The sequence below is a fragment of the Rhinopithecus bieti genome, unplaced genomic scaffold, assembly GCF_001698545.2.
Source record: "Rhinopithecus bieti isolate Rb0 unplaced genomic scaffold, ASM169854v2 scaffold_13704, whole genome shotgun sequence".
Lineage (NCBI taxonomy): Eukaryota > Metazoa > Chordata > Mammalia > Primates > Cercopithecidae > Rhinopithecus > Rhinopithecus bieti.
The window spans coordinates 5379830-5404431 of record NW_016808231.1 but is presented as its reverse complement, the minus strand read 5'-3'; the positions used below and the strand labels follow the sequence as shown (position 1 = coordinate 5404431).

The following is a 24602-nucleotide window of genomic DNA, read 5'->3' as shown; positions in this document are numbered from 1 at the left end:
GTTCACTGCAAGCTCTGCCTCCTGGGTTTACGCCATTCTCCTGCCTCAGCCTCCCGAGTAGCTGGGACTACAGGCACCTGCCACCTCGCCCGGCTAGTTTTTTTTTTGTATTTTAGTAGAGACGGGGTTTCACCGTGTTAGCCAGGATGGTCTCGATCTCCTGACCTTGTGATCCGCCCGTCTCGGCCTCCCAAAGTGCTGGGATTACAGGCTTGAGCCACCACGCCCGGCCTATTATTATTATTATTTGAGACAGAGTCTCACTCTGTTGCCCAGACTGGAGTGTAGTGGCACCATCTCAGCTCACNCGGCGGCAAATTAGGCACGAGGGATCCCCGCAGGGGCAAAGAGGCCCTAGAGCGCCTGACCGTGTGATCCGCCCGTCTCGGCCTCCCAAAGTGCTGGGATTACAGGCTTGAGCCACCACGCCCGGCCTATTATTATTATTATTTGAGACAGAGTCTCACTCTGTTGCCCAGACTGGAGTGTAGTGGCACCATCTCAGCTCACTGCAACCTCTGCCTCCTGGGTTCAAGCAATTCTCCCACCTCAGGCTCCTGAGTAGCTGGGATTATAGGCACCCACCATCAATACCATTTGTATTTTTGCAGAGACAGGGTTTCACCATGTTGGCCAGGCTGGTCTTGAACTCCTGACTCCCAAAGTGCTGGGATTACAGGTGTGAACCACCACGCCCGGCCTTGTGGGCCATGGTTTTTAAATAACCAGTGCTCCTCCTGACCACCCAGAGATTCGATTGGTCTGGCGTGGGCTACGTGGATCTAGTTTAAACTCCTCAGGTGATTCTAACCAGAGTTGAGAACCACGGGACCTGAGCGGGGCTGGGAGAGGAATGAGGGAGGGACAGTGCTGGCAGGAGTCATGTGTGCCTGGGAAAGCGGGGCTGGCGAGCACCCCTGCCTCTGTGGCCTCATTAGTCTCTCAGTGTTGAGGGTCAGCACTCCTTCCTGACCAGACACCCCTCTTTGTGGGCCCATGACCTTGGGTCCAGGGTTGCCAGATACAGCAAATTAAAATACAAGACAAAGCTGGGTGCAGTGGTTCATGCCTATAATCCCAGCACTTTGGGAGGCTGAGGTGCGCAGATCACCTGAGGTCAGGAGTTCAAGACCAGCCTGACCAACATGGTGAAACCCCATCTCTACTAAAAATACAAACATTAGCCAGGCATGGTGGTGGACACCTGGTAGTCCCAGCTACTCTGGAGGCTGAGGCAGGAGAATCGCCTGAACTCAGGAGACAGAGGCTGCAGTGAGCTGAGATCGCATCACTGCACTCCAGCCAGGGTTTCAGAGCAAGGCTGTCTCAAAAAATAATAATAAAATAAAAATACAAGATACCCACAGATACTTAAATTTCAGATAAACGACATAATTTTTAATATATAGTTCATGTCATACTGGAGACATATTTATACCAAAGAAATGGATTATCTGAAATTCAGATTTGACCGATTGTCCTGTATCTGATCTGGCACCCCTACTCAGGCCCCACTCAGATGAAACTGGCTTTCACCCTCGGACACTTCCCCTAAGAAGGACAGAGGAGGGGTGAACCAACCCCCGCATTGCCAGAACCTCCCAGGGCCAGCCCCAGAGGCTGATGGGGGTTGGTTACCTGGCTGCCACCACTGCCAGGCCCTGCACACAGCCCTGACATCCGTCTGGCAGGCTGGAGCCTTCCACAGACCTCTCAGCAGAGTGAGGTCGCGAGGCCACAGACACCACTTTGGATGGTCAGGCAGCCCCTGTGAGTGCAGCTGAAAGACAGACTGAGGACAGGTGGGCCTCGGGTTGCTTTGGGGGATCTGAAGACCAGAGGTCGATCCACAGCTGGTCTGAGCTGCCGTGAGCAGGGTGAGGCCAGAGGGATGAGTAGGTGCCACTACTGCCTCCTCCCCGGGAGCCTCCCAGGTAGTACCAGGGTTCACCCCTAGATCTTTGTCTGTGGGCGAAGGTGGACCTGAGGCCTTCCTGGTGTGGTGTGGGCTCAGGCCCAGTCCCTCAGGTTCAGCAAATGGGCTGCTGCCTCATTCCTGAGAAGCCTCAGCCCTGACGGACTTGCCGCCTCTGCCCATCACCCGCCCACCTGGTCTGTGCCTCAGTCCTCACAGGGACCTGCTGGGTCCTTTCCTGCCACTTGGCGCCCAGGTGGGACCTCCCGGTGCTGGCCGCCTGCCTGAGCTGCCGGTATCTCCCGCTGCGGCTGCTTGGATGGTCCTTTCTTCCCACACTCTGCCCCTCTCCCCTCCCAGGGCCTCAAAATTCAGGACTCGGTCCTCTCGAGGTGGCCCCAGCGTCATCACTTGAGCTCAAAGCCTTCCCGAAGGAAGAGGCACCTGCACCTCAGGGCCCCACCCTGCTCACTGCACGGACCCCTAGAGTCCAAGGGGTGGAGAGGCCCAGCCCTGGGGAGCCCAGCACCCTGGGACAGAGCGGGGAGTCGTGCAGCCTGCAGCCTGTGATGGCCGACAGTGAGCCCCAGGCTTGGGGGCCACCTCCAGGGAGGGTGCCGGAAAGGACAGCAGGGAGCCTGGTCATAGGGGAGGGCCCTGCAGCCAACACCCAGGCTGGCCCAGGGCAGTGGCACTTCTTCCCAGGCTGGCCCAGGGCAGTGGCCACTTCTCCCAGGCTTGGCCCAGACAGTGGCACTTCTTCCCAGCTGGCCCAGGACAGTGGACTTCTTCCAAGGGCTGTGCCCAGGACAGTGGCACTTCTTCCCAGGCTGGCCCAGGACAGTGGCACTTCTTCCCAGGCTGGCCCAGGACAGTGGCACTTCTTCCCAGGCTGGCCCAGGACAGTGGCACTTCTTCCCAGGCTGGCCCAGGACAGTGGCACTTCTTCCCAGGCTGGCCCAGGACAGGTGGCCACTTCTTCCCAGGGCTGCCCAGGACAGTGGCACTTCTTCCAGGCTGGGCCCAGGACCAGTGCATTCTTCCCAGGCTGGGCCCAGGGACGTGGCACTTCTTCCCAGGCTGGCCCAGGACAGTGGCACTTCTTCCCAGGCTGGCCCAGGACAGTGGCACTTCTTCCCAGGCTGGCCCAGGGCAGTGGCACTTCTTCCCAGGCTGGCCCAGGGCAGTGGCACTTCTTCCCAGGCTGGCCCAGGACAGCTGGCACTTCTTACCAGGCTGGGCCCCAGGGCAGTGGCACTTCTTCCCAGGCTGGCCCAGGACAGTGGCACTTCTTCCCAGGGCTGGCCAGGACAGTGGCACTTCTTCCCAGGCTGCCCAGGACAGGGCACTTCTTCCCAGGCTGGCCCAGGACAAGTGGCACTTCTTCCCAGCTGCCCAGGCACGTGGCACTTCTTCCAGGCTGGCCCAGGGCAGTGGCATTCTTCCAGGCTGGGCCAGGACAGTGGCACTTTCTTCCCAGGCTGGGCCCAAGGCAGTGGCACTTCTTCCCAGGCTGGCCCAGGGACAGTGGCACTTCTTCCCAGGCTGGCCCAGGGCAGTGGCACTTCTTCCCAGGGCTGGCCAGACAGTGGCACTTCTTCCCAGGGCTGCCCAGGACAGTGGCACTTCTTCCCAGGCTGGCCCAGGACAGGTGGCCAACTCTTCCCAGGGGCTGGCCCAGGACAGTGCACTTCTTCCCAGGCTGGCCCAGGGCAGTGGCACTTTCTTCCCAGGCTGGCCCAGGACAGTGGCACTTTTCCAGCTGGCCCAGGGACAGTGGGCCACTTCTTCCCAGGCTGGCCCAGGGCAGTGGCACTTCTTCCCAGGCTGGCCCAGGACAGTGGCACTTCTTCCAGGCTGGGCCAGGCAGTGGCACTTCTTCGCCAGCTGGCCCAGTCGGCAGTGGCACTTCTTCCCAGGCTGGCCCAGACAGTGGCACTTCTTCCCAGCTGGCCCAGGGCAGTGGCACTTCTTCCCAGGCTGGCCCAGGGCAGTGGCACTTCTTCCCAGGCTGGCCCAGGACAGTGGCACTTCTTCCCAGGCTGGCCCAGGACAGTGGCACTTCTTCCCAGGCTGGCCCAGGGACAGTGCACTTCTTCCAGCTGCCCAGGAAGTGGCTATTCTTCCCAGGGCTGCCCAGGACAGTGGCACTTCTTCCAAGAAGGCCTCTGCAGTTGTCCTCTCTCTCAAGCCTTGTCTCGCCCAAGGCTGTGGCCGGGAGAGGCCCTGGGGCTGCCCACTCACCTGGGGGCGGCGCCTGCACCCTCCCTGCCCCTCAGGACCTGGCCCCTCCTGTGTTGTCACCTCCATCTACAGGTGGGGAGAAGTAAGTAGCCTCGGCCGGGCGCGGTGGCTCAAGCCTGTAATCCCAGCACTTTGGGAGGCCGAGGCGGGCAGATCACAAAGTCAGGAGATCGAGACCGTCGTGGCTAACACGGTGAAACCACGTCTCTACTAACAAATACAAAAAACTAGCCGGGCGAGGTGGTGGGCGCCTGTAGTCCCAGCTACTCGGGAGGCTGAGGCAGGAGAATGGTGGGAACCCGGGAGGCAGAGCTTGCAGTGAGCTGAGATCCGGCCACTGCACTCCAGCTTGGGTGACAGCAAGACTCCGTCTCAAAAAAAAAAAAAAAAAAAAAAAAAAAAAAAGAAGTACGTAGCCTCCCATGGGGGGGTCCCAGTGCCAGGAAGGGTGTCCAGGTCTGCTGATTCTCCGGGCCGTGGCTCAGCATCACCACTGCCCAGCATCACCACCACCTGCCCCCAGCACCTTCAAGATGTTTCCTGCTCCTCCTGGGCCATCACTGGTACCTGGGGGAGCTGGGCTTTGTCTCTGGACCTGTCTTGGGCCATCCTTAGGCACATGTCTGTTTTTTTCTCTTTTTTTTTTTTTGAGATGGAGTCTTGCTTTGTCACCCAGGATTGAGTGCAGTGACTCGATCTCGGCTCACTGCAACCTCCCCCTCCTGGGTTCAAGCGATTCTCCTGCCTCAGCCTCCTGAGTAGCTGGGATTACAGGCGTCTGCCACCATGCCTGGCTAATTTTTTTTTTTTTGTATTGTCAGTAGAGATGGGGTTTCACCATGTTGGCCAGGCGGGTCTCAAACTCCTGACCTCAAGTGATCTGCCTGCCTTGGCCTTCCAAAGTGTTGGGATTACAGGCATGAGCCACCGTCCCCGGCCACGTCTGTTTTTTCTACAGCATGAGCCAGTCCTGCCCCAGGAGACACCTTGGAGTCTCGTGGAGTCTACCGAGTCCCCCTCCCCAGAGTAGCTCAGACCTTAAGGCCACCATCCTTCCTGCTAGCATGCCTTCTCCCTCCCCTGCCCTGCACTGAGGTCACCTGGACCCAGCTTACCTCTTGGGCCTCAATGCTACATCAGGGACACCAAGACTGGGGGGCCTGGAGGCTCCATCTCTGTGCTCCTAGGCTCAGCCCTGCTCCAGCTGGGTGGTGGTGGATGCCCTGGGGATCCCTGTGCCAGCCCGAGTCCTCAGGACCAGGGATCAGGGCGCTTACCACACCAACCGACCAACCATGCAGGGGCCAAGAGTAGTGTAGCCGTGACCTTCTGCAGCCCCGCCGAGCCCACCGGCTGTCCCTGCAGCTCCGGGTCCTCACCTCTTCCTGTGCTGGGCTCCACCTCAACCTTCCTTCCTGTCTGATTTCAACAGCCAACAGCCTCACAGACACATCGAGGAGCCAGGGCTCCCTGGCTTGGTCACCGCCCTCCTATAAGTCAAGTGTGGCAGCGATACTGGGGGTCTTGACTCTGGGACTAAGTGTCCCTGCAGGTGGCATGCTCAGGATAAAGTGGCTGGTGCCAAGATTGTTGACACATCACCTCCATCCCGCCACAAAGGAAGCTGCCCTGCCATCGATAAATGCTTGTTTTCAGGCGGGTGGTGGTCAGGAAATCAAGTGAGCAGCCTGAGGTCACGCAACTAGAAGGTGTCCCCACCAGGACTGGTCTGCGCCCTCCCACCTCCAGGCCATGGCCTGCCTTATTTATTTATTTATTTATTTATTTATTTATCTATCTAAGACAGAGTCTTGCTCTGTTGCCCAGGCTGGAGTGCAGTGGTGCAATCTCAGCTCACTGCAACCTCTCCCTCCCGGATTCAAGAGATTCTCCTACCTCAGCCTCCTGAGTAGCTGGGATTACGGGCACGCACCACCATGCCCCGCTAATTTTTGTATTTTGGTAGAGGAGAGGTTTCGCCACGTTGACCAGGCTGGTCTTGAATGCCTGACCTCAGGTCATCCGCCCACCTTAGCCTCCCAAAGTGCTGAGATTACAGGCTTGAACCACTGCACCCAGCCTACTTATTTTTTGAGACAGGATCTTGCTCTGTCACCCAGACTGGAGTGCAGTGATGTGATCTCGGCTCACTGTAGCCTCCACCTCCTGGGGCTCGAGTGATCCTCCTGCCTTGGCCTTCCAAAACATGGAGATTACAGGTGTGAGCCACTGTGCTCCCCCTTTGAACACCTCTTGCTTTCTTTTCTGTCATTCAGTAGGCACCTCTGACTCAGCTGTGCCCCATAACATCTTCCTGTGACCAAAGGGCTCCCCAGAGGCAGGTCACCTGTACCCTAAGAGGAAACAGCAGAATGTCGCCGTCCGCAGCAAGGGATCCCACTCGGCCCCTGGAAGTGGACCTCCGTGGATGGCCTGCCCTGACAGGGAAGGGCGTGAGGGGAAAGGACATGGCCCAGAGCAAGCCACGTGAGAAAAATTACAATAAAGGAAAAGTATGGGACATCCACCGGGGACAGGGAGCAAGCAACATGGGGTCACTGAGGGAAGCAGGTGACAAGGTGGGAGCCAAGGGACAGGGGTCATGGGGTCTGAATTTTCCTCAGCAAGCAAGTGGGAGCCAGCGATGGTTGTAGAGCAGGAGAACAGTAGGTCTGGACTCATAGAGCAGCTTGTGGCTCAGGGGAGGTGGAAGGGTTAGCTGGTTCCCCAGAGCCTGTGTGGGTGATGGGGGAGAGGGAACTGAGGCAGCAGACCAGAAGTGCTCCTGTACATTCCCCTGCCTGCCTGCCTTTTTTCCCTCCTTCCTCTCCCTCCCTCCCAACAATGCTGAGCACACAGGAACCTGCTGGGTGCTGGGAGGACACCATGGCCCCTTGAGAAGGCTGCCTGAGGCTCCAGGCAGGCAGAGTGCAGACCCAGCAGCTGCAGCCTCGGCTGTGAGGAGCAGCAAAGGCGCCTGAAACCAGGCCGCCCACAGGATGTTGGAAACCGCAGGGCCTGGTGGGTATCTGTCACATGAAAGGGGCCAAAGGCTCACTCTGCCTCCCTTCGTGTCTCACGGGGGATGGATGTGGAGCCTGAGAGGACACAGCCTCCTCCATGGGATCTCAGGGAGCAGCCCAGCCCCTGTTCCTCCCCCTCACAGGAATGTCCATCAGTCCACACAGGGCTGGTCCCGTTCCCCACTCTGCCCGCTCTGCTGAGAACCAGATGGGCCATCCTCCTGGCTCCTGGTGGAGGGGGATGCTGGGCTGGGGGCTCCCTAACTGTTCTCACTCTGAGGCTTTCTCTCCACCCAGAGCTGGGGTCAGCTGGACAGGCAGTGGCCTCAGCCCTTCCTAACTTGGCAACAGTATGAGGCCCCTGCCTGCAGGCTCTTTCTCTGTGAACCCCTCGCCTGGGCCCAGGCTGGGCTGTGGCTCCCCTGTGACTGCCTTGAGGGGCCGTGCCCAAGCCATGCCAGGTTGGGGCCACCAAAAGTGGAACAGGCCTGGAGGCCTCTTCACATTACAGTGAGGCAGGGACAGACCCGTTTTCTGATTTAGTTGTTACCAATGAAAGTTCTGCTGCCAGTCTTTTTTAACCCCTTTAGAAATTTTTTTAATATTGTTTTCAAAATAGAGACTTGGCCTCACTATATTGCCCAGGCTGGTCTCAAACTTCTGGGCTCAAGTGATCCTCCTGCCTTGGCCTCCCAAAGCACTGGGATTACATGTGGGAGCCACCATGCCCGGGCTGCCAGCTTCCTTCTCAGTCACTCCTGGAAGGGAATTCTCTCCCGCCTTGTCCACGAGGAGGCCTCTTGCCTGCCAGCCTTGCTGCGGGTGCTGTGAGAAGGCATTTTCCATCTGTCAGCTGGACCTAGTTTTATGCTGCCCGGGTCAGCGTCATCCCCGTGGCAGGGGCCAGGTCTACTCCTGGATGCCACCATGCCTCTGTGGGCTCCTGCAGTGACTCCTTCAACCCCTTTCCCTCTGGAGGCATCAGCTGTTTCACAGCTTGTTTCAGGACAAGGAAATGCTTCTTTGTAGGTTCAGGGCCAGCATCTAGTCCCCTGGCCGGGTGGCAGTGCATACACCGAGCCTCTGCCCAGCGTTGGCCCGTTGGCCCAGGAAGTGTCCAGCGGCCCCAACTGAATCCAAGGTCACCGCGAGGCTTGGATCCAGTCCCCAGGCCATGCCTCCCCCGGCCTTGGGCTCACACTGCACTCAAGGCTCCTAACCTGGCTTGTTAACTACTTGGAACCCCTCCCCCAACCCGTCTTTACCAGCCCTGAAGTTCTGAACTTTCAAGTCATGGCGCACACACATGCGTCCAAACCACAAACCCTGCGAGGCCGGACAGGGGCCCTGAGTGCCCACCTTCACCACTCCCTCTTACTTCCCTAACACCAGGGAGGGGGTCAGCCCATCAAGGAAGCAGCGCGTGATGCCTTCCAAAACAGGCCAGAGGCCAGCCTAGATTGATCACAGCTGATCTCAGGCTCTAATTGTCCGCCCCAGGCACCGTAAGCTGGGAAGCCGGGGCCTCTCCACTGGCTTACGTGCCAGGACACAGTATGTGTGCCAGAAACCACATTTCACCCCCTAAATTCTGCTCAGCCCTAAGACGCAGCTCACAAACCCCAGTTCTGGGAGGCTATCCCTGACACGGCCCTTCAGGCCACCGAAGCTCGACCCCCCACCAGGCCGGGATAGGCCAGTGTCTGTCTCCTCTACTGGACTGGACGCGTTGGTAAAGGCATGTGGTGACTCGGTGAGTTGTGGGGTGGGCTGGGCGGTGGCGGGGGTCTGAGTCTGCTTTTCTAGCAACCCCCAGCTGAGGCAGCTGCTGGGGGTGCTTGGGCCCCACTTCAAGGAGCGGGGGGCTGGAGCTTGGCACCCGGCCAGGGCTCTGTTGGATGTGGGTGTGGGGATTAATGAATGAACATGTGCATCTCTGGTCTAGGAACTGAAATAAGGAGACAGCAGGCCCAGCTTACTCCGCAGTAAAGGGCAGGTGCAAGGTGGGGGCTTCTGCAGGTGTGGGGTGGGAGCTCAGGGGCCACGGTGTCTCCAGCTCCCACCTGTTTCCCTCGTGATCTTCCTGGAGTGTGGCCGCCAGGAGATTTTAATAAAGCCTTTTTGGTTTATTGCACATCATATAAAACTGACTGCACCGTATTTGAAACAGACGAGGACATTCACAGGGATGGAGAGACCGAGGTTTCCTTCTTTCCTGGCCCTCATCTTCCTCCACACTGCTCCTGAGGCTGGAGGCAGCTTTAACCCAAAGAATGGAACTCACTAGTGAACATGTTTGTTTTGCGGGCATCAGAGTTGTTCTGGGCACTTGTGCACTGTCCACTTGGGAGACTGCTGGTAACAATGACAAGCGTCCGGGTAGCACGGCTGGGCCAGGAGAGCTGCACTGGGCTGTGGCAGTGCAGGGAGCCTGAGGACACCTGGTCTCAGGCTGGTGGTGGCTGGGGTTGGCCTGAGTGCTAAGGAGGACAGGCCCAGGCTGCTGGGGCAGGCTGGACCTATGTCCATCTCAGAACAGATGTGTGGGGCAGCTGTGCCCAGGACTGGTGGGCTCAGAGGGTGGCAAATGTGGCAGAATAGGCCATGCCCTGGCCAGCTGGTGATGGCTTACTGCCCCCCGGGACACCTGAGGGCCCTACTGGGTTAAAGGGAGACACACTGGGCTGGGCGTGGTAGCTCATGCCTGTAATCCCAGCACTTTGGGAGGCCACGGCAGGCGGATTGCCTGAGCGCCGGAGTTTGTGACCAGCCTGGGCAACATGGGGAAACCCCATTTCTACTAAAATATAAAAAATTAGCTGGGCGTGGCAGTGTGTGCCTGTAGTCCCAGCTACCTGGGAGGCTGAGGCAGGAGAATCGCTTGAACCCGGGAGGCGGAGGTTGCAGGGAGCTGAGATTGCGCCACTGCATTGCAGCCTGGGCAACAGAGCGAGACTCTGTCTCAAAAAACAAAAAAAAGGGAGACACACTGTGGGCATGGACAGAGGAAGGGGCTGGAGTCTCTAAATCCAGTGGGTGACATGCTCCAAATGCCACCTAGAAAGCAGAGCCCAAAGGAGGAAGCCTCGGACTGGGCTGTGGTCATCATCACAGTGCAGAGCTGATGTGGTCCCCAGGCCCAGAAATGCCTGTGGATGCCCGACCCACACTGGGTGTCCCAGGTCCTCCCTGCACATGGTGGGGGGTGGGGCTGCTGATGGCGGGGTGGGGTGGGGTCGGGATGCCCCGTCAGTTCCGTGCCGCCTTCTTCTTGCCCCGAGGCCACCGCCTCCTGCCCCGGAGCTTCTCCCTGCGGGCAGCGGCGGTGGTGAAGGTGATACAGTGGGTGTCCAGGAAATCCAGCAGCCTGCGCGAGGATACACGGAGGCCGTTCTGCTTCAGCTCCGACTGCAGCTCCCCCAGCTCAAAGGGCTGGTACAGCAGCACCTTCTGGTACAGGGCCGGCTTGGAGCGGATGTAGCATCTCAGCGCCTCGTCCGTGTCCGCCGCCTGCACGGCTGCCTGCGAGGCGCTGACCTCCTCCTCACCCTCCTCCTCTTCACCTGCAGACTCAAATGCCGCTCCAAACTCACAGGAGGAAGAACTGGAAAGAGCCAGACCAGGATGGTTTGCAACCCCTTTCTCTCCGGCCCCTGAGACCAGGTGCCTCTTTAAAGGAAGGAGGGTGTCTACAGGTCCCGTGGAGCCTGGCCTGTGGCACAGACGATCCGCAGCAAGGCAGGACGGGCCTGAGAGATCCCTGCAGGCTACTCCAGCGGGATCCTGCCCCAGCCAGAAATGTACAGTGTGTGGAGCAGGAACCAGGAGGCCTGTGCAGGGCTGGGGTCAGGGAACCAGCCCCCTAAACCCACCTGGTTTTCCCATAGGTCAAACCCAGAAGGTGATGGGGGTTTTTGAAGATTGGACATTAGGCCTCACTCGTGCCAACCCTCACACCCACGGGCCAGAGGATACATGAGGCCACTGACCCCATCGCATCCATCCTGTTACCTCTGTGAGCTCAAGGAGCTGTCACTGCCGTCCACAGAAGTGGCCACGGATTCCTGGGAGGCTGGGAGCTGGGCATCATCATCAAGGCCTGGAGGTGCCTCCTTGGTGGGCGACCTGCTTGGGGGTGCGGGTGCGATGCTTTCATGATGCTTCCTTTGATGTCGGGGGCCCTTGGTCTTAGCAGGTCCCTTGGGCCTATGGGCCCCGGGTCCTGTGGTGGCCTCCTGCTGGGCATGGGCCCCTGCCCTTGAAGGCTTGTAGGTCTGGGAGGTGAGGGTCCGGCAGCGAGGCGCCTGCAGTAGCGGCTGTGAGGACTGGCTCTCATCCTCAGAGTCTGAGTCCAGGGTCTGGTGAGTGTACTGGAATATCTCCTTCAGCTTCAGAACCATCTGGCGTTTAGGCAGAGGGCGGACTCCAAACCTGACGGAGGGACAGGTGGGCCTCAGGACCCACCCACACAGCTTGTCCACACTGCACAATGTTCCCCATCTTAGCAAAGAGTGATGCCCAATGCATTCAGTGAATGGCTTGTGTGACAAACCATAGATGCCTGACTTCTGGGAGCATCGGAGGTTAGTGTCTATTCTAGGAGCCAACTGAGCTTACTCTGAATATTCCAAAAGAAACATTGTCAGCCAGGCACAATGGCTCACACTTAGAATCCCAGCACTTCAGGAGGCTGAGGCAGGAGGATAGCTTGAGTTCAGGAGTTCAAGGCCAGCCTGGGCAACATAGCAAGAGCCCATCTCTACAAAAAATACAAAAATTAGCCAGGCATGGTGGTGTCGCCTGGAGTCCCAGCTACGAGGGAGGATGAGGTAGGATCGCTTAAGCCTTGCAGGTTGAGGCCACAGCGAGCCCAGATCACATCACTGTACTCCAGCCTGGGCAACAGTGAGATCCTATCTCCAAAAATAAAAAACAAAAGATATGCTGCTCCCAGTGCTGAGGGATGGTGGCAGCACAAGCTTCCCTGGGTGCCCGAGTGTAAGAGCAGTGTCATGTGGATGTGAGAGTTAAATGTTCTTTTTAAAAAATCAGGCCTCCACTGGGCGCAGTGACTCACACCTGTAATCCCAGCACTTTGGGAGGCCGAGGCGGGTGGATCACGTGGTCAGGAGTTTGAGACCAGCCTACCATGGTGAAACCCCATCTCTACTAAACAACAATTAGCCAGGCGTGGTGGCGCACACCTGTAGTCCCAGCCACTCGGGAGGCTGAGGCAGGAGAATCTCTTGAACCCGGGAGGCAGAGGTTGCCGTGAGCTGGGATTGTGCCACTGTACTCCAGCCTGGTGACAGAGCGACACTCCGTCTTTCAAAAAAAAAAAAAAAAAAAAAAAATCAGGTCTCCTCACTCAGACTGCTCTGGCTAGAGGGCCATGTCTATCCACACGGAACATGGGGACCTGCTGCCCAGGGGTGACATACAGGAGTCTCATGTGTTGCCTCCCTGGGGAATGGTACGCAGAGAGAACTGGGCGGCTCACCCGGCACCCAGCAGTCACGCATGCTCCCTAAAGGAGCCGACTGCAGGCCTTTCTTCCCAAGCCCAAGCCAGCTGCATCCACCAGACCCAAAGAGAACACGCAGGGACCCTTCCGCCCCCAGGCGTGTGAAACCTGGTTACTTGTGGGAGGGAGAAGACCACCAACCTATCCAGTTCCTTCTTCAGCACCGGCGTCTCCATAATGGAATACTGTGGCATCGGTGTTATGGGCACTTTGGGGGGCAAGTCCTTCTTCCGTTTTACACCTTCTGGGTAAAACAAAAGCAGCACACGTTTTAGCACGACGGACACGGATTGCCCATGTCTGATCCCAGTAGCGTGACCAAGAGGAATACTGCACTTGAAGGTAACCCAAGCATCGTTTTGCTCCATGAAAGCAACAACGGTCACCCCTTCCCTGTCTGGAGCAGGGGCTTCCCGATGACAGCATCAGTGGCACGCACTGAGGACCACACCATGTATAACATGGATCCCAGCTGAACATGGCTCCTGGGGCCGCTGAACCCAACAGCCTGGCATGTGACTAAAACTTAGGCATGGAAACTTCAAAATGTCTGCCCCGCAGTGACAACTTGAGGTGACAATGGGCCACACTGATATACTCTTCAGACAGGCTTAGACATCAGTTTTGTTTTTTAAAAATAATTCATCAATTAAAAAAACCCAGTTAAAAAATGGGCAAAGGATGTGAACAGACATTTCTCCAGATAAGATCTACAGATGGCCAATAAGCACGTGAAAAGGTGCTGAACATTGTTAGTCATCAGGGAAATGCAAGTCAAAACCACAATGAGATACTACTGCACGCCCACTAGGATGGCCATAACAAAAAACAGAGGGCTTGGGCAACATGGCAAAACCCCATCTCTACAAAAAAAAAAAAAGTTAGCTGGGTGTGGTGGCCAAAGCCACCAATGTGGGCAGCTGTTTGTGGTTGTTCCAGCTATCTGGAAGCTGAGGCAGAAGGATCACCTGAGCCAGGAAGGTTGAGGCTGCAGCAAGCTGTGAACACGCCACTGCACTCCAGCCTGGCCGACAGAGCAAGACCTTGTCTCAAAAAGACGAGCAAACAAACAACAACAACAAAAACAGAGTAACAAGTGTTGGTGGAGATTTCAAATGGTACAGTCATTTTGGAAAACAGTCTAGCAGTTCCTCAAAATGCTAAACACAGTTGCCATATGACCCAGCAATTCCACTCCTAAGTATAGAACCAAGAAGAATGAAAACTTATATCTACACGAAAACTTGCACATGAATATTCTTAAGTGGCATTATTAATAACCACAAAGTAAAAACAACCCGTATGTTCACTAATAGATGAATGGATAAGCAAAATGTGGCTTACCATCAGTGGGGTATTAGTCAGACAGTATGCTCAAAGCTGGGGCAACATAGCAAGACTCTGTCTCTACTAAAAAAAAAAAAATTAGCCGGGCATGGTGGCAGCTGCCTGTAGTCCCAGCTACTCAGAAGGTTGAGGTGGGAGGATCACTTGAGCCTGGGAGGTCGAGGCTGCAATGAGCTGTGATTGCACCACTGCACTTCAGCCTGGGTGACACAGCAAGACCCCTGACTCAAAAACAGGCCAGGCACAGTGGCTCAGGCTTGTAATCCCAGCACTTTGGGAGACCAAAGTGGGTGGATCACTTGAAGTTAGGAGTTCGAGACCAGCTCGGCCAACATGGTGAAACCCCATCTGTACTAAAAATATGAAAAAATTAGCCGGGCATGGCATGGTGATGGGTGCTTGTAATCCCAGCTACTCGGGAGGCTGAGGCGGGAGAATCGCTTGAACCCGGGAGGTGGAGCTTGCAGTGAGCCGAGATCGTGCCACTGCACTCTAGCCTGGGCGACAGAGCGAGACTCTGTCTCAAAAAAAATAAATAAATAAGAAGGTATAAATTACTGATCCGTGCCACAACATGTATGAATCTTGAAAACTGTATGCTAACTGAAAGAAGCCAGACACAAAAGGCCACACATTAGTAATACATGACTCTGTTTATATGAAATGTCCAGGATAGGCAAATCCATAGAGACAGAAAGTATGTTCTTGGTTGCCAGGGCTGGGGGAAGGGGAAGGGGAGAGACTGCTCATGGGTGTGGGATTTTTGAGATGATGAAAATGTTCTGGAATTAGAGAGTGGTGACAATTGCACAACACTGTGAATGTACTAAGAACCACTGAACTGTCCATTTTAAAAGGGTGGATTTTATGGTATGTGAATTATATCTAAATAAAGCTGTTATTCTAAAAAATAATAGACTGGGCGAGGTGGCTTACGCCTGTAATCCCAGCACTTTGGAAGGTCGAGGAGGGTGGATCACCTGAGGTCAGGAGCTCAAGACCAGCCTGATCAACATGGGGAAACCTCATCTCTACTAAAAGTACAAAAATTAGCTGGGAGTGGTGGCGGGTGCCTGTAGTCCCAGCTACTTGGGAGGCTGAGGCAGGAGAATCCCTTCAACCCAAGAGGGGGAGGTTGCAGTGAGCCGAGATTGCGCCGCTGCACTCCAGCCTGGTGACACATTAGAACAGTCAGACTTTGCTTCTTCTGCCTTTTATGACCATGGAGCCCTTTGAGCCCCCGATGAAAGTGGTAGGTTCTGTCTCCTGAGAAAGGCACGATTCTTCCTGTGGCCGCAGCATCATCCTGAAGCCCACCTCAGATCTGCTGTGCAGCTTCCTGCAGCCGTTCTCACAGCACTGCCTGGGAACTGGTTAGAAATGCAAATCTTGGTCACCCTACTGAAGCGAGGCTCTAGGGCAGGCTGGGCCAATGGGTGCTATAAGAAGCTCTCCAGGTGCTTCTGAAGCCCCTGAGGGCCGAGGGCACTGTCAGTCGCCTCATTTGTCTGGATTTGGGAGGAAACGGGCCCCCAGGCCACAGGCAGGTGTGCACTCTCGGCCTGGCCTTTCTCCCAGTTGTGCTCAGCCCAGCCCGGCCCTCCTGGCCCTCCCTGGAGGTGCCTGGACGGGAGCAGCAGCACTGAGGGGGCCAACACCTGGGGCTCTGACTCTCCCTGGGGACTGAAATGAGCAGGGAGGTGGCATTCCTGCACCTGAGGGCACCAGGAAGAACGGACCTCACAGCCTCTCACACTTGTCCCACCTGATTCTTTTTTTAATTGAGGTGAAATTCACATAAAGAAATCATAAAGGGAATAATTCAGTGGCATTAAGTATTCACAATGTTGTGCAATCATCACCTCTATCCATTTCCAGAACATTTTCAGCACCCCAAAAGGACACCCGGTACCCCCCCAAAAATGGGGAGCAGTCACTCCCCATTCCCCCTCCCTCCAACCCAGGGCAACCACTAACCTGAGTTCTCTCTGGATTTGCCTATTCTAGACATTTCATATCCATGATGCAGACAGTACATGACCTTGTGTGTCTGGCTTCTCACCCGGCAGCATGTTTTTCCTGGGTCGTCCCCGCTGTAGCGCGTGGCAGTGCCTCATTCCTTGTGGTGGCCAAACGCTATTCCCTTCTCTCGCCGGGCCACGCGGGGCTCCCTGTTCATCTGCTGGCGGGCCTTTGGCTTGCTTCTACCTTTTGGCGACTGTGAATAGCACCTCTATGAACGTGATGTCTGAGTCCCTGTTTTAATTCTCTTGGATACACAGGTAAAAGTGGAATTGCTGGGTCCTACAGCCATTCCACGGTTAATATTTTGAAGAACCACCCTGGTCTAATCTTAAGGCATGCCGATACTTGCTAAATGAGTCGTGGCCTTTGGAGGTGCCGGCTCCGTGTTCTGGAGAAGGGTCTGTAGATGTGGATTTTTAACACATGCCCAGGTGAGCACTGGATCCAGGTAAGTCTGGGAAACACTGACTTACTGGCTAAGAAGTGCAGCGTGAGAGCCAGCCTGGCTCTCCTCCACCGTGGAGGGGAGTCTGGAAGGCAGCGGAAGTGTCGTGCCTCAGGCCAGCAGGCATTCAGCGCCGCCAGCCCCTGGGTCTCATGACCGACCTCCACACCCGCTTAGTGTAAAACAGTAACAAAGACAGTCCCCTTCCCCAGCTCTCCTGGCTACTCACTGGGTGTCTCTAACCCTTTGGGCTTCTGAGCTCCACCGACGCTTAGCATCTGCGCTAGAGGAGGGGTCTCTGGAGGCCTCTGCTCTTCCCCGTCCCAATCGTCCCACAGAGCCGAATTCAGAAAGCTCAGCCTGCTGTTCCCCGGGGAACCCGCGCCCAAGGACTTCTCTTGCGATTTCCTCCGGGCAGCGCAGCTTCCTTGGATGGGGGTGGTGTCCAGGAGTCCCAGGGAGCGGCAGTCACAGCTGTCGGTGGCCTCCTTCATCCTGCGGCTGGGGCTGCTGGTGCTCAGGGGGCCGGTCCGCTCCAGGTTCCAGTGATCAATGGGAATTGGCGAGAGGGGCTCCATGTGCCAGCAGCAGTCGTCAACTGGAATTGGAGGGTCACTGTCCAGCGGGGGACTGCTGTTGGCCTGATGGGAGGCCACCTCCTGCTCATCGTCACTGTCCCCGACTTCCACCACTTCACTCACTGTGGTCTGGCTCAGGAAGCTTGGCCCAGGCGGAGAGTGTTTCAGGAACCGCCTGCTGAAGTGGGCGCGGTCCCCTGAGATGGGACGTGGAGCCAGCGGAGAGGAGTGCGGGTGGCCCCCAGGGTGGGGACGGGAAGGGCTTTTGTGGCCTTGCCTTCTGCCATCAGAAGTTCCTGGAGAGACGGGAGTGAGGCAAGAGGACGGTGTCTGGGGCGGTGGTGTCTGGGGCCTGATGACGGAAAACTTCTGTGCAGCCTCGTTCCCTTCCCTGTTTCCTACCGAGGCCCTGGGCGTGTGCTGTGTCACCGCCTCCACGGCCAGCCCGCTCCTGAGGCTGCTGATTTGGGTCTGGGAAGAACAGTCGCGGCTTCTGCTGGCCAGCGGGGTGGCGGGCACCAGCCATGAGGTGTCTGTGGTGCTGCCCTCGCCGGGGCTGCTCTCACGGTCACAGAACAGCCAGGGAGCCCCTCTGCTGCCCAAAGAGCCCCGGTTCTCCAGCAGCGCCCCCTCGTCCTCCCGCTGCAGCGCAGCTTCCCTTCTTGGTGGGCTGTGGGAAGGCTCCTGATCTGCATCGACGTCAATGACGGAAAACAGCTCACAGGACCTAGGGCTAATTTCTAGAGCTTTCCTTTCTTCCAGAGGATCACTAGAAATGGACTTCATTTTGGTTTGTTCTAGCTCTAGCTCCTCATCGGAGTCCAGTAAGAGGATGACCTCGTCTTCTTTGTTCACTTTGGATGAAGATTTCTGAGGCGTGGAGCTCAAATGGTCAGGGTTTGACTGGGTTAGGTCAATGGACAGAGATTTTTCTGGGGACATCAGGACCCCCTTATTTCTGCACTCCAGCATGGACCGACGCTCTGTGCCTTTCTGGTGGCCTGGCTCTTTAGACAGCATGAGGATGCTCCTGTCCCTTTTCTGCTTTGATGGCATAGCTGGAGACAGCGAGGTTGGGGAGCCCACCTGGGAAGTTCCGCCGCGGGACCGGGGTGTCGACAGGGACAACCCACTTGTGTGATGAGGCTGATGAGACCCGTGGGGACTCCCGCCCTGGGGAGGCCCCAATAGGAAGCGGCACGGGTGCGGTGGAGACACCTGCCAGGGAGCCAGGCGATGAGAAACCTCCAGCCCCCTTTCCCTGACAGCGCCACTTCGTTCCTCAGGCTCACTTGTTACTTGGGACGGCTCTGAGCTCTCTCCCTGAGTTGATGAGAAGAGCTGTTCGTAATCACCGGCATCATCCGAGTACGGAAGGGGGCCTTCTTTTCTCTCTGCCCGGCAGCCCCTGGAAGGGCTGGAGCAACTGGAACGGCCAAGCGCCTCCTGCTCGGAGGCCTCTGCTCCCCGTGCCCCTGAGCACTGGTCCTGGGGTGGTGGGAGAGGGCACTGTCCCACCTTCTCCCAGGTGGTGGTGGCCTCATCTCTTCCTGGCTCCGACGGCTGTATCTCCTCCACCTTGTCCCACCGTTCCTGCACCTGGACACTTGCTAGGAGCTGCCCAGAAACCGGACTGCCACCCTCCAGCCAGTCAGCATCCTCACCAGCACCCACTGCTTTTTCTTCCTGGAGCAGCTTTCGCTGAGTAGCTGCGAATTCATAAATTTCTTCCATTTCTGCTTCATTCACGTTTTCTTGATCTTCTTTGTGGTCCTTGAATTTCAACAAAGTCTCCGCTTCCTCCTCTTCATCTGCCCACATTGACCTCAAGAGTTCCTGGAAATTCTCGGCCCTGCTTTCGCAATTCTCGGCTTCCTTCTCCTCCCATGGTTTGCCCCCTGAGTCCGTGGTGACAGGCACCTGTTCGCACAGGTGAACAAGCTCGCTCACACCAAACCTGCAACACGAAACACCAAGGGTCATCGCCACTCTGCATGGAGATGGGCTCTGGGCACCCCAGTGGGGTGGCAGACCAGAGCAGAATCTTCACCAGGAGGAATGACCATGACCCAGGCCCTGCTCCTTTTGAAGATGGAGCCCACACTCCTTGCCAGAAACACCCAGGCCACTTCGTTCCAGAAAGCAGAGACTGACAGCACTTAAAGCAGGGCTTGCTAACTACAGCTGCAGACATAAAGGGGTGTGTCGGGCTGAATGTAAGGTAACAGGGATTGGCAGAGTTACAAAACTGGGGAGCTGCTGCCTCAGAGGCTCTCAAGACATAGCGTTAGGGCCAGGCATGGTGGCTCATGCCTGAAATTCCAGCACTTTGGGAAGCCGAGGATCACTCAAGGCCGGGAGTTTGAGATCAGCCTGAACAACATAGAAAGTCTCCATCTCTACAAAAAAATGTAAAAATTAGCCTAGGAGTTCAAGGCTACAGTGAGCTGTGATCATGCCACTGCACTCCAGCCTGGGCAACCGCAAGAGACTCTGTCTCTAAAACAATAAAAAAGGCCATGCATGGTGGCTCATGCCCATAATCCCAGCACTTTGGGAGGCGGAGGCAGGAGGATTGCTTGAGGTCAGGAGTTCAAGAACAGCCTGGGCAACATAGCGACACTCCATCTCTCCAAAAAATAAAACATAAATGAAGACATGGCATCAGACACAATCCACAGCAGACCAAGTCCTTGCATCAGCCCAGGCCAATGGGCAAGCCAGCCAGCCACCTGCTTGAAGGCTCTGTGGCCTAGTCAGTATATTTCCAACCCCAGAGGCTGAGCTGTTCCTTTCCTAAGAAAGCAGCAGACGGAGGACACAGGCTTGGATCAGCGACCCAGGCCCTGTCCAGAGGCACAACACTTGTCCCTCTGAGCTGCTGCCTCTCTCCTAAGATGCTGGCTGGATGCAAGCCAGGGGAGCTGCGGCATCTGGGATGCAGCCTAAGCATTCTCTCTATGCCGTTTTACGGGACTCTGGAAAGGACTGCCATTGCTCAGGTCTAGCGGTGGAACGATCACTGAGCAGCAGTGTTTGGGGGGCACTGAAGCCAAGGGCCATTCTCTTATCACACGTAGGGGGTTAAAAACCATGGGACTCAATAGAGTCTTCCTGATCCAGTGCTTGGCACCCCTGCAAGTGTCAGTTCTGGTGTGTCTGTTCTGGCCTTTCACCTAACACGCCCTGTTCTACAGGGTCATCGCTGGCCATGAACTTGGGATTAAAAGGTATACACAGGACTGTTGGTTCTCTCGGCCTCAGCCCCGAAGTCCCGAGCCCTCTGCAGCAGCACAACCCTCCCCAGAGCTGTCAACCTTCCAGTCCTCGCCAGTTACTTTCAAAGGCTGGGGAGCAATCCAGACCTGTGGGCCAGGGAACTCAGCTCAGAACTCAGGCCAGGAGGAAGGCCAGTGTCCGCGGTATAGAGATAGTGCAGGAATGCGCAGGCGGCCTCGGTGCTCACGTCACCCAGCAGGACACGCTGGGTCAGAAGCCCGTCCTCTACAGCAGAGAAGCCTTCGTTGTTCACCTGAAGGTGAAATGCAACACAGAGGGTTTACTGACCAGACACTTGTAACTTGGAGCAAAGCAGATGCTCTGGGGTGTCCTGCAAGTCACTAGTCTTTTATTTTCTTTTAGAGACAGTGTCTCCCCGTGTCACCCAGGCTGGAGTGCAGTGGTGTGATCATGGCTTACTGCAGCCTTGAACTCCTAGGCTAATTTTAAATTTAAATTTTAATTATTTAATTAATTTATTTATTTTGAGTTGGACTCTCTCTCTCTGTTGCCCAGGCTAGAGTGCAGTGGCGAGCTCTCGGCTCACTGCAACTTCCACCTCCTGGGTTCAAGCGATTCTCCTGCATCAGCCTCCCAAGTAGCTGGGCTTGCAGGTGCCCAGCACCATGCCCAGCTAATTTTTTGTAGTTTCAGTAAGAGACGAGGTTTTGCTATGTTGGCCAGGCTGGTCTCAAACTCCTGACCTCAGATGATCCACCCTCCTCGGCTTCCCAAAGTGCTGAGATTACTGGCGTGAGCCACTGCACCCAGCCCCTAGGCTAATTTTTAAATTTTTTTTTGTAGAAATGGGCTCTCACTATGTTGTTCAAACTGGTCTTGAACTCCTGGCCCCAAGGGATCCTCCCACTTAGTTTCCCAAAGTACAGGGATTTCAGGCATGAGCCGCTGTGCCCAGTCCCTAGTCTTATAAGCAGCTCCATGCCCCAGGAAAAGCATTAGCCATTGTTTATGCAGATTTTTGGCCAATAATTTTACAGGTGAGGCCTAACACTCCTCTTTTGTCAAATCATATTGGGACTAGATATTCTAGGACCCAGTTAGAGTCCTCCTGATAGACACAACTGGGCTCCAGAACTTTGACAGAGACTGAGAATAGCTCCCTGAGTTCCTACCCACACTCAAGTCAAATGCTTTCAAGTCAGAAAGCAGAAAGTTCATCAGCAACTCATCCCTGAAGAGATGAATTATGAGCTTTTGTAATTATGCAAATAGAGGAAAAAGAAAACAATTCTGGGAAACAATGGATTTTCTTTTTTGTTTTTTTGTTTTTGACTCTGTCGCCCAGGCTGGAGTGCAGTGGCGTGATCTCAGCTCACTGCAAGCTCCGCCTCCCAGGTTCATGCCATTCTCCTGCCTCAGCTTCCCGAGTAGCTGGGACTACAGATGCCCACCACCACGCCTGGCTAATTTTTGTATTTTTAGTAGAGATGGGTTTCACTGTGTTAGCCAGCATGGTCTTGATCTCCTAACCTTGTGATCCGCACGCCTCGGCCTCCCAAAGGGCTGGGATTACAGGCGTGAGCCACCGCACCCGGCCAAACAATGGATTTTCATTCAACAGAACAAAACACTGATGTTTCCCGGTTCTGAGGCTACCCCTCACACCCACTCCTAACCTCAAGCGTGGGTCTGTATCTCTTCTCCGCGTGTTAGAGAAAGGGATGGGTGGGAGGGAGAAGGTGAGAACATTGTGGGGCAGGAAGTGAGGGTGATGGGGGTGGTAGAAAGGGCATCTGAGACATGGGGAGGCCTGGTTGGAGAAAGGCAGGATTAGAGAGGGAGAGAGAGGAAAGGAGGGCACACGGTGGCCTGTGTACTTACATACTGGATGAGGAGCGGGCATCGGGCATAAAGCACGAACTTGTGGGCGTAAAGCACCTCCCCGCTGTCTGTCTGGAACTGGACATCACTCAGGTGTGGGTTATTGACCATGGCACCAAAGTCAGCAACCAGCAGACCAAGGGAGAGCTGAAGCGGGAGGAGAGGAAGAGCTGTCACCTCCCCACCTCTGTTCTTCTGCCAGGGCAGTGGGAAGCTCCCCACATGGAGGTGGTGTTAGGGTGGGCCAGGTGCCAGGACCTGCATTCTCCTTTCCTCTCCAAAATGGTTCCCATGATGGGCTCAACCTCCGAGTGACCCTAAGGCCCTGAGCAGCACAGAAGAGCAAAGCACTAGCTTGTTCCTCTGGCTCTTGCCAGTGGGTTCCCTGGCACCCGTGGAGAGGCCAGACATGGGGCTAGACGTGAATTCACAGCGCTGGCAGCTCCTGCACTGTGTGGGCCAGGCTGTGGGATACCTAGGCTTTGAGGAGGTGCGCCCGTCCCCTGTGACGGACAAGCACCCTGAGTCCAAGCAGCTCGGGGACCTGGCCAAGAGGACAGCCGGGTCCAGTATGTGATGATGTCCCTAGGCTGGCCTTGGCATGAAGTGCTTGGTTGACACTGACGTGCAAATGGGAGGAGGTCCACTCTACAGAAAAGCCAGCTCCCACCCTGGGTCCTCCCCACACAGCACACTGACAGGGAGGCCAGGCCAGTCTGCTCAGCTGTGCTCTGGAGCCCAGCCCAGGACCTGCACAGAGGGGAGGGACAGCAAGCCTTCGGTGAGCTCGCAGCTACTGAGGAACGAGCAGAGCGTGCCTGGATGGGGCAGCCACGCTGAGAAACTGTGGTCCCTCTACACTCCTGGGACCTGGGACAGAGCAGGCTCTGGGGCCTCAACCCCAAGGTGCCCCACGGAGTCACAGACAGAAAAGGCAGAAGCCTTGTGGCAGAGCCCCTAGAGGGGCGCCGGGGCGGCTGTGGGTCCATGGCTCTGCTCACGGATGTCAGCATGTGGCAGCCTTCTGGAAAGCAGAGACCTTCTTGAGAGGCCACTGCACTTGCATTGGGGGCCACAGGCCAGCGGTGAGCCAACCCCATCACACATGTGGCAAGCGGGAGTGGCCGGGACCACAGAGCGTGGGACAGAGCCAGTCCTTACCGAGGTGCGGCCGCCCCTTTCCAGGTGCTTGTCCTGCGATGGCACCACAAACCCAGTCAGAGGAAGGCCGCCGGGCACCACGTCCAACCCTGAGCGGAGGATTCACAGGTTAAAGGAACGTCACAGCCCAGCCACATCCACCACCAAGAAGACAGCGTTGACCACAGGCTGAGCCGGCCCCTGCGGTGCCTTGAGAGGCGCTTGCTTTTCGAGGACGCCTTCATGCAAAGCAAACGCGCACGCCCTGTTTCACTGTGTTAGCCAGGATGGTCTCGATCTCCTGACCTTGTGATCCGCACCCCACCAGGGAGGTAAGAGAATAGCAAAACAGCTCACCCAGAGGATTCACTCGCTGTGGGCAGACAGCTCTGTCTTTGGTTAAAGTGGAAGGAAAGTCATGACAGAGTTGTCAACGCCACATTCACCTTTGAGAAAAAATGAAAGCGCCCAGAGGCTGTGTGTTCTCCCACCAGGTCAGAGCTGCCACCACAGCAGCACAAGAGCAGCCTCAGCCGCGGGGAAGGGAGGCCCAGGAGGGCAGGGCTGGCCCTGGAGTCCCACCCAGCATCTCACCTGCAGCCCCTTCCGAGCCAGCCAGGCCCCCACTGCTGGGCCACGGGCTGGCGCTCAGTCCCTCCCTCGCCAGGTCCATGAGGTCCTGCAGGGCCTGGTGCTCCCTCTGGCTGGCCGAAGGCGACAGCCCCCTAGAGCCACAGCCTGCAGTGGGGGTGCCGTGAAGAGCGGGTGACCTTCGCTCTGAGTGCTCAGGTGGCACCAGCGGCGGCATGGGCTCCTGCATGAGGCCCTGAAAGAAGCCAGTAAGCAGAGTGACTGTGTGGTCGCTGTCACTGACGCACACACTGCAGAAGCTGTCACATGTGGTATGCATGGCTGTACCTAAAACTACAGAGCAGGACGTAGGCTGTGGGGACGGAGCTCCAGCCACAGCCCGGGGCAGTCCTGGGACGTTTTTCCCCAGCACTCATGTCAACATGCTCCTCCTCGGTCATGGCCAAGGCCAGGCCTTGGCATCTGTTTGCACAAAGGCTTATCAGGCCAGGGGGGCCCAGGCCTGCCACCCTCCTGAAGTCCATGGCAGGAGGACACTTGCTGCAGGACTGTCTGGAGTATGTGTTTCAAATGCAGGTTCCTGGGCTCCATCTGAGGCACTTTGCCAGCTGCCCTGGGACTCTGCTTTTTTTTTTTTTTTTTTTTTTTT

At 56.4% G+C, this 24602-nt stretch overlaps 2 protein-coding genes across 10 annotated transcripts in view; both read right to left on the bottom strand.

Moving 5' to 3' along the window:
* NLRC3 (NLR family CARD domain containing 3) overlaps positions 1 to 5955 on the bottom strand; it is a 44434-nt gene extending 38479 nt beyond the window's left edge. For 8 of the 9 annotated variants that reach the window (XR_001888033.1, XM_017886277.1, XM_017886272.1 and 5 more), the window contains exon 1: positions 5275 to 5532. The gene's annotated coding sequence lies outside the window, so the exon portion shown is untranslated. The other variant, XM_017886278.1, reaches the window with a different exon arrangement.
* A 3332-nt stretch (positions 5956 to 9287) lies between these two features.
* The window catches only part of SLX4 (SLX4 structure-specific endonuclease subunit), a 29950-nt gene continuing 14635 nt past the window's right edge, over positions 9288 to 24602 (bottom strand). The window contains 8 exon segments of the mRNA XM_017886270.1: positions 9288 to 10786; positions 11194 to 11613; positions 12848 to 12950; positions 16753 to 19058; positions 20467 to 20633; positions 22223 to 22369; positions 23384 to 23472; positions 23957 to 24188. Of these exon segments, the coding sequence (XP_017741759.1) occupies positions 10432 to 10786; positions 11194 to 11613; positions 12848 to 12950; positions 16753 to 19058; positions 20467 to 20633; positions 22223 to 22369; positions 23384 to 23472; positions 23957 to 24188 (3819 nt within the window). The 3' untranslated portion in view covers positions 9288 to 10431.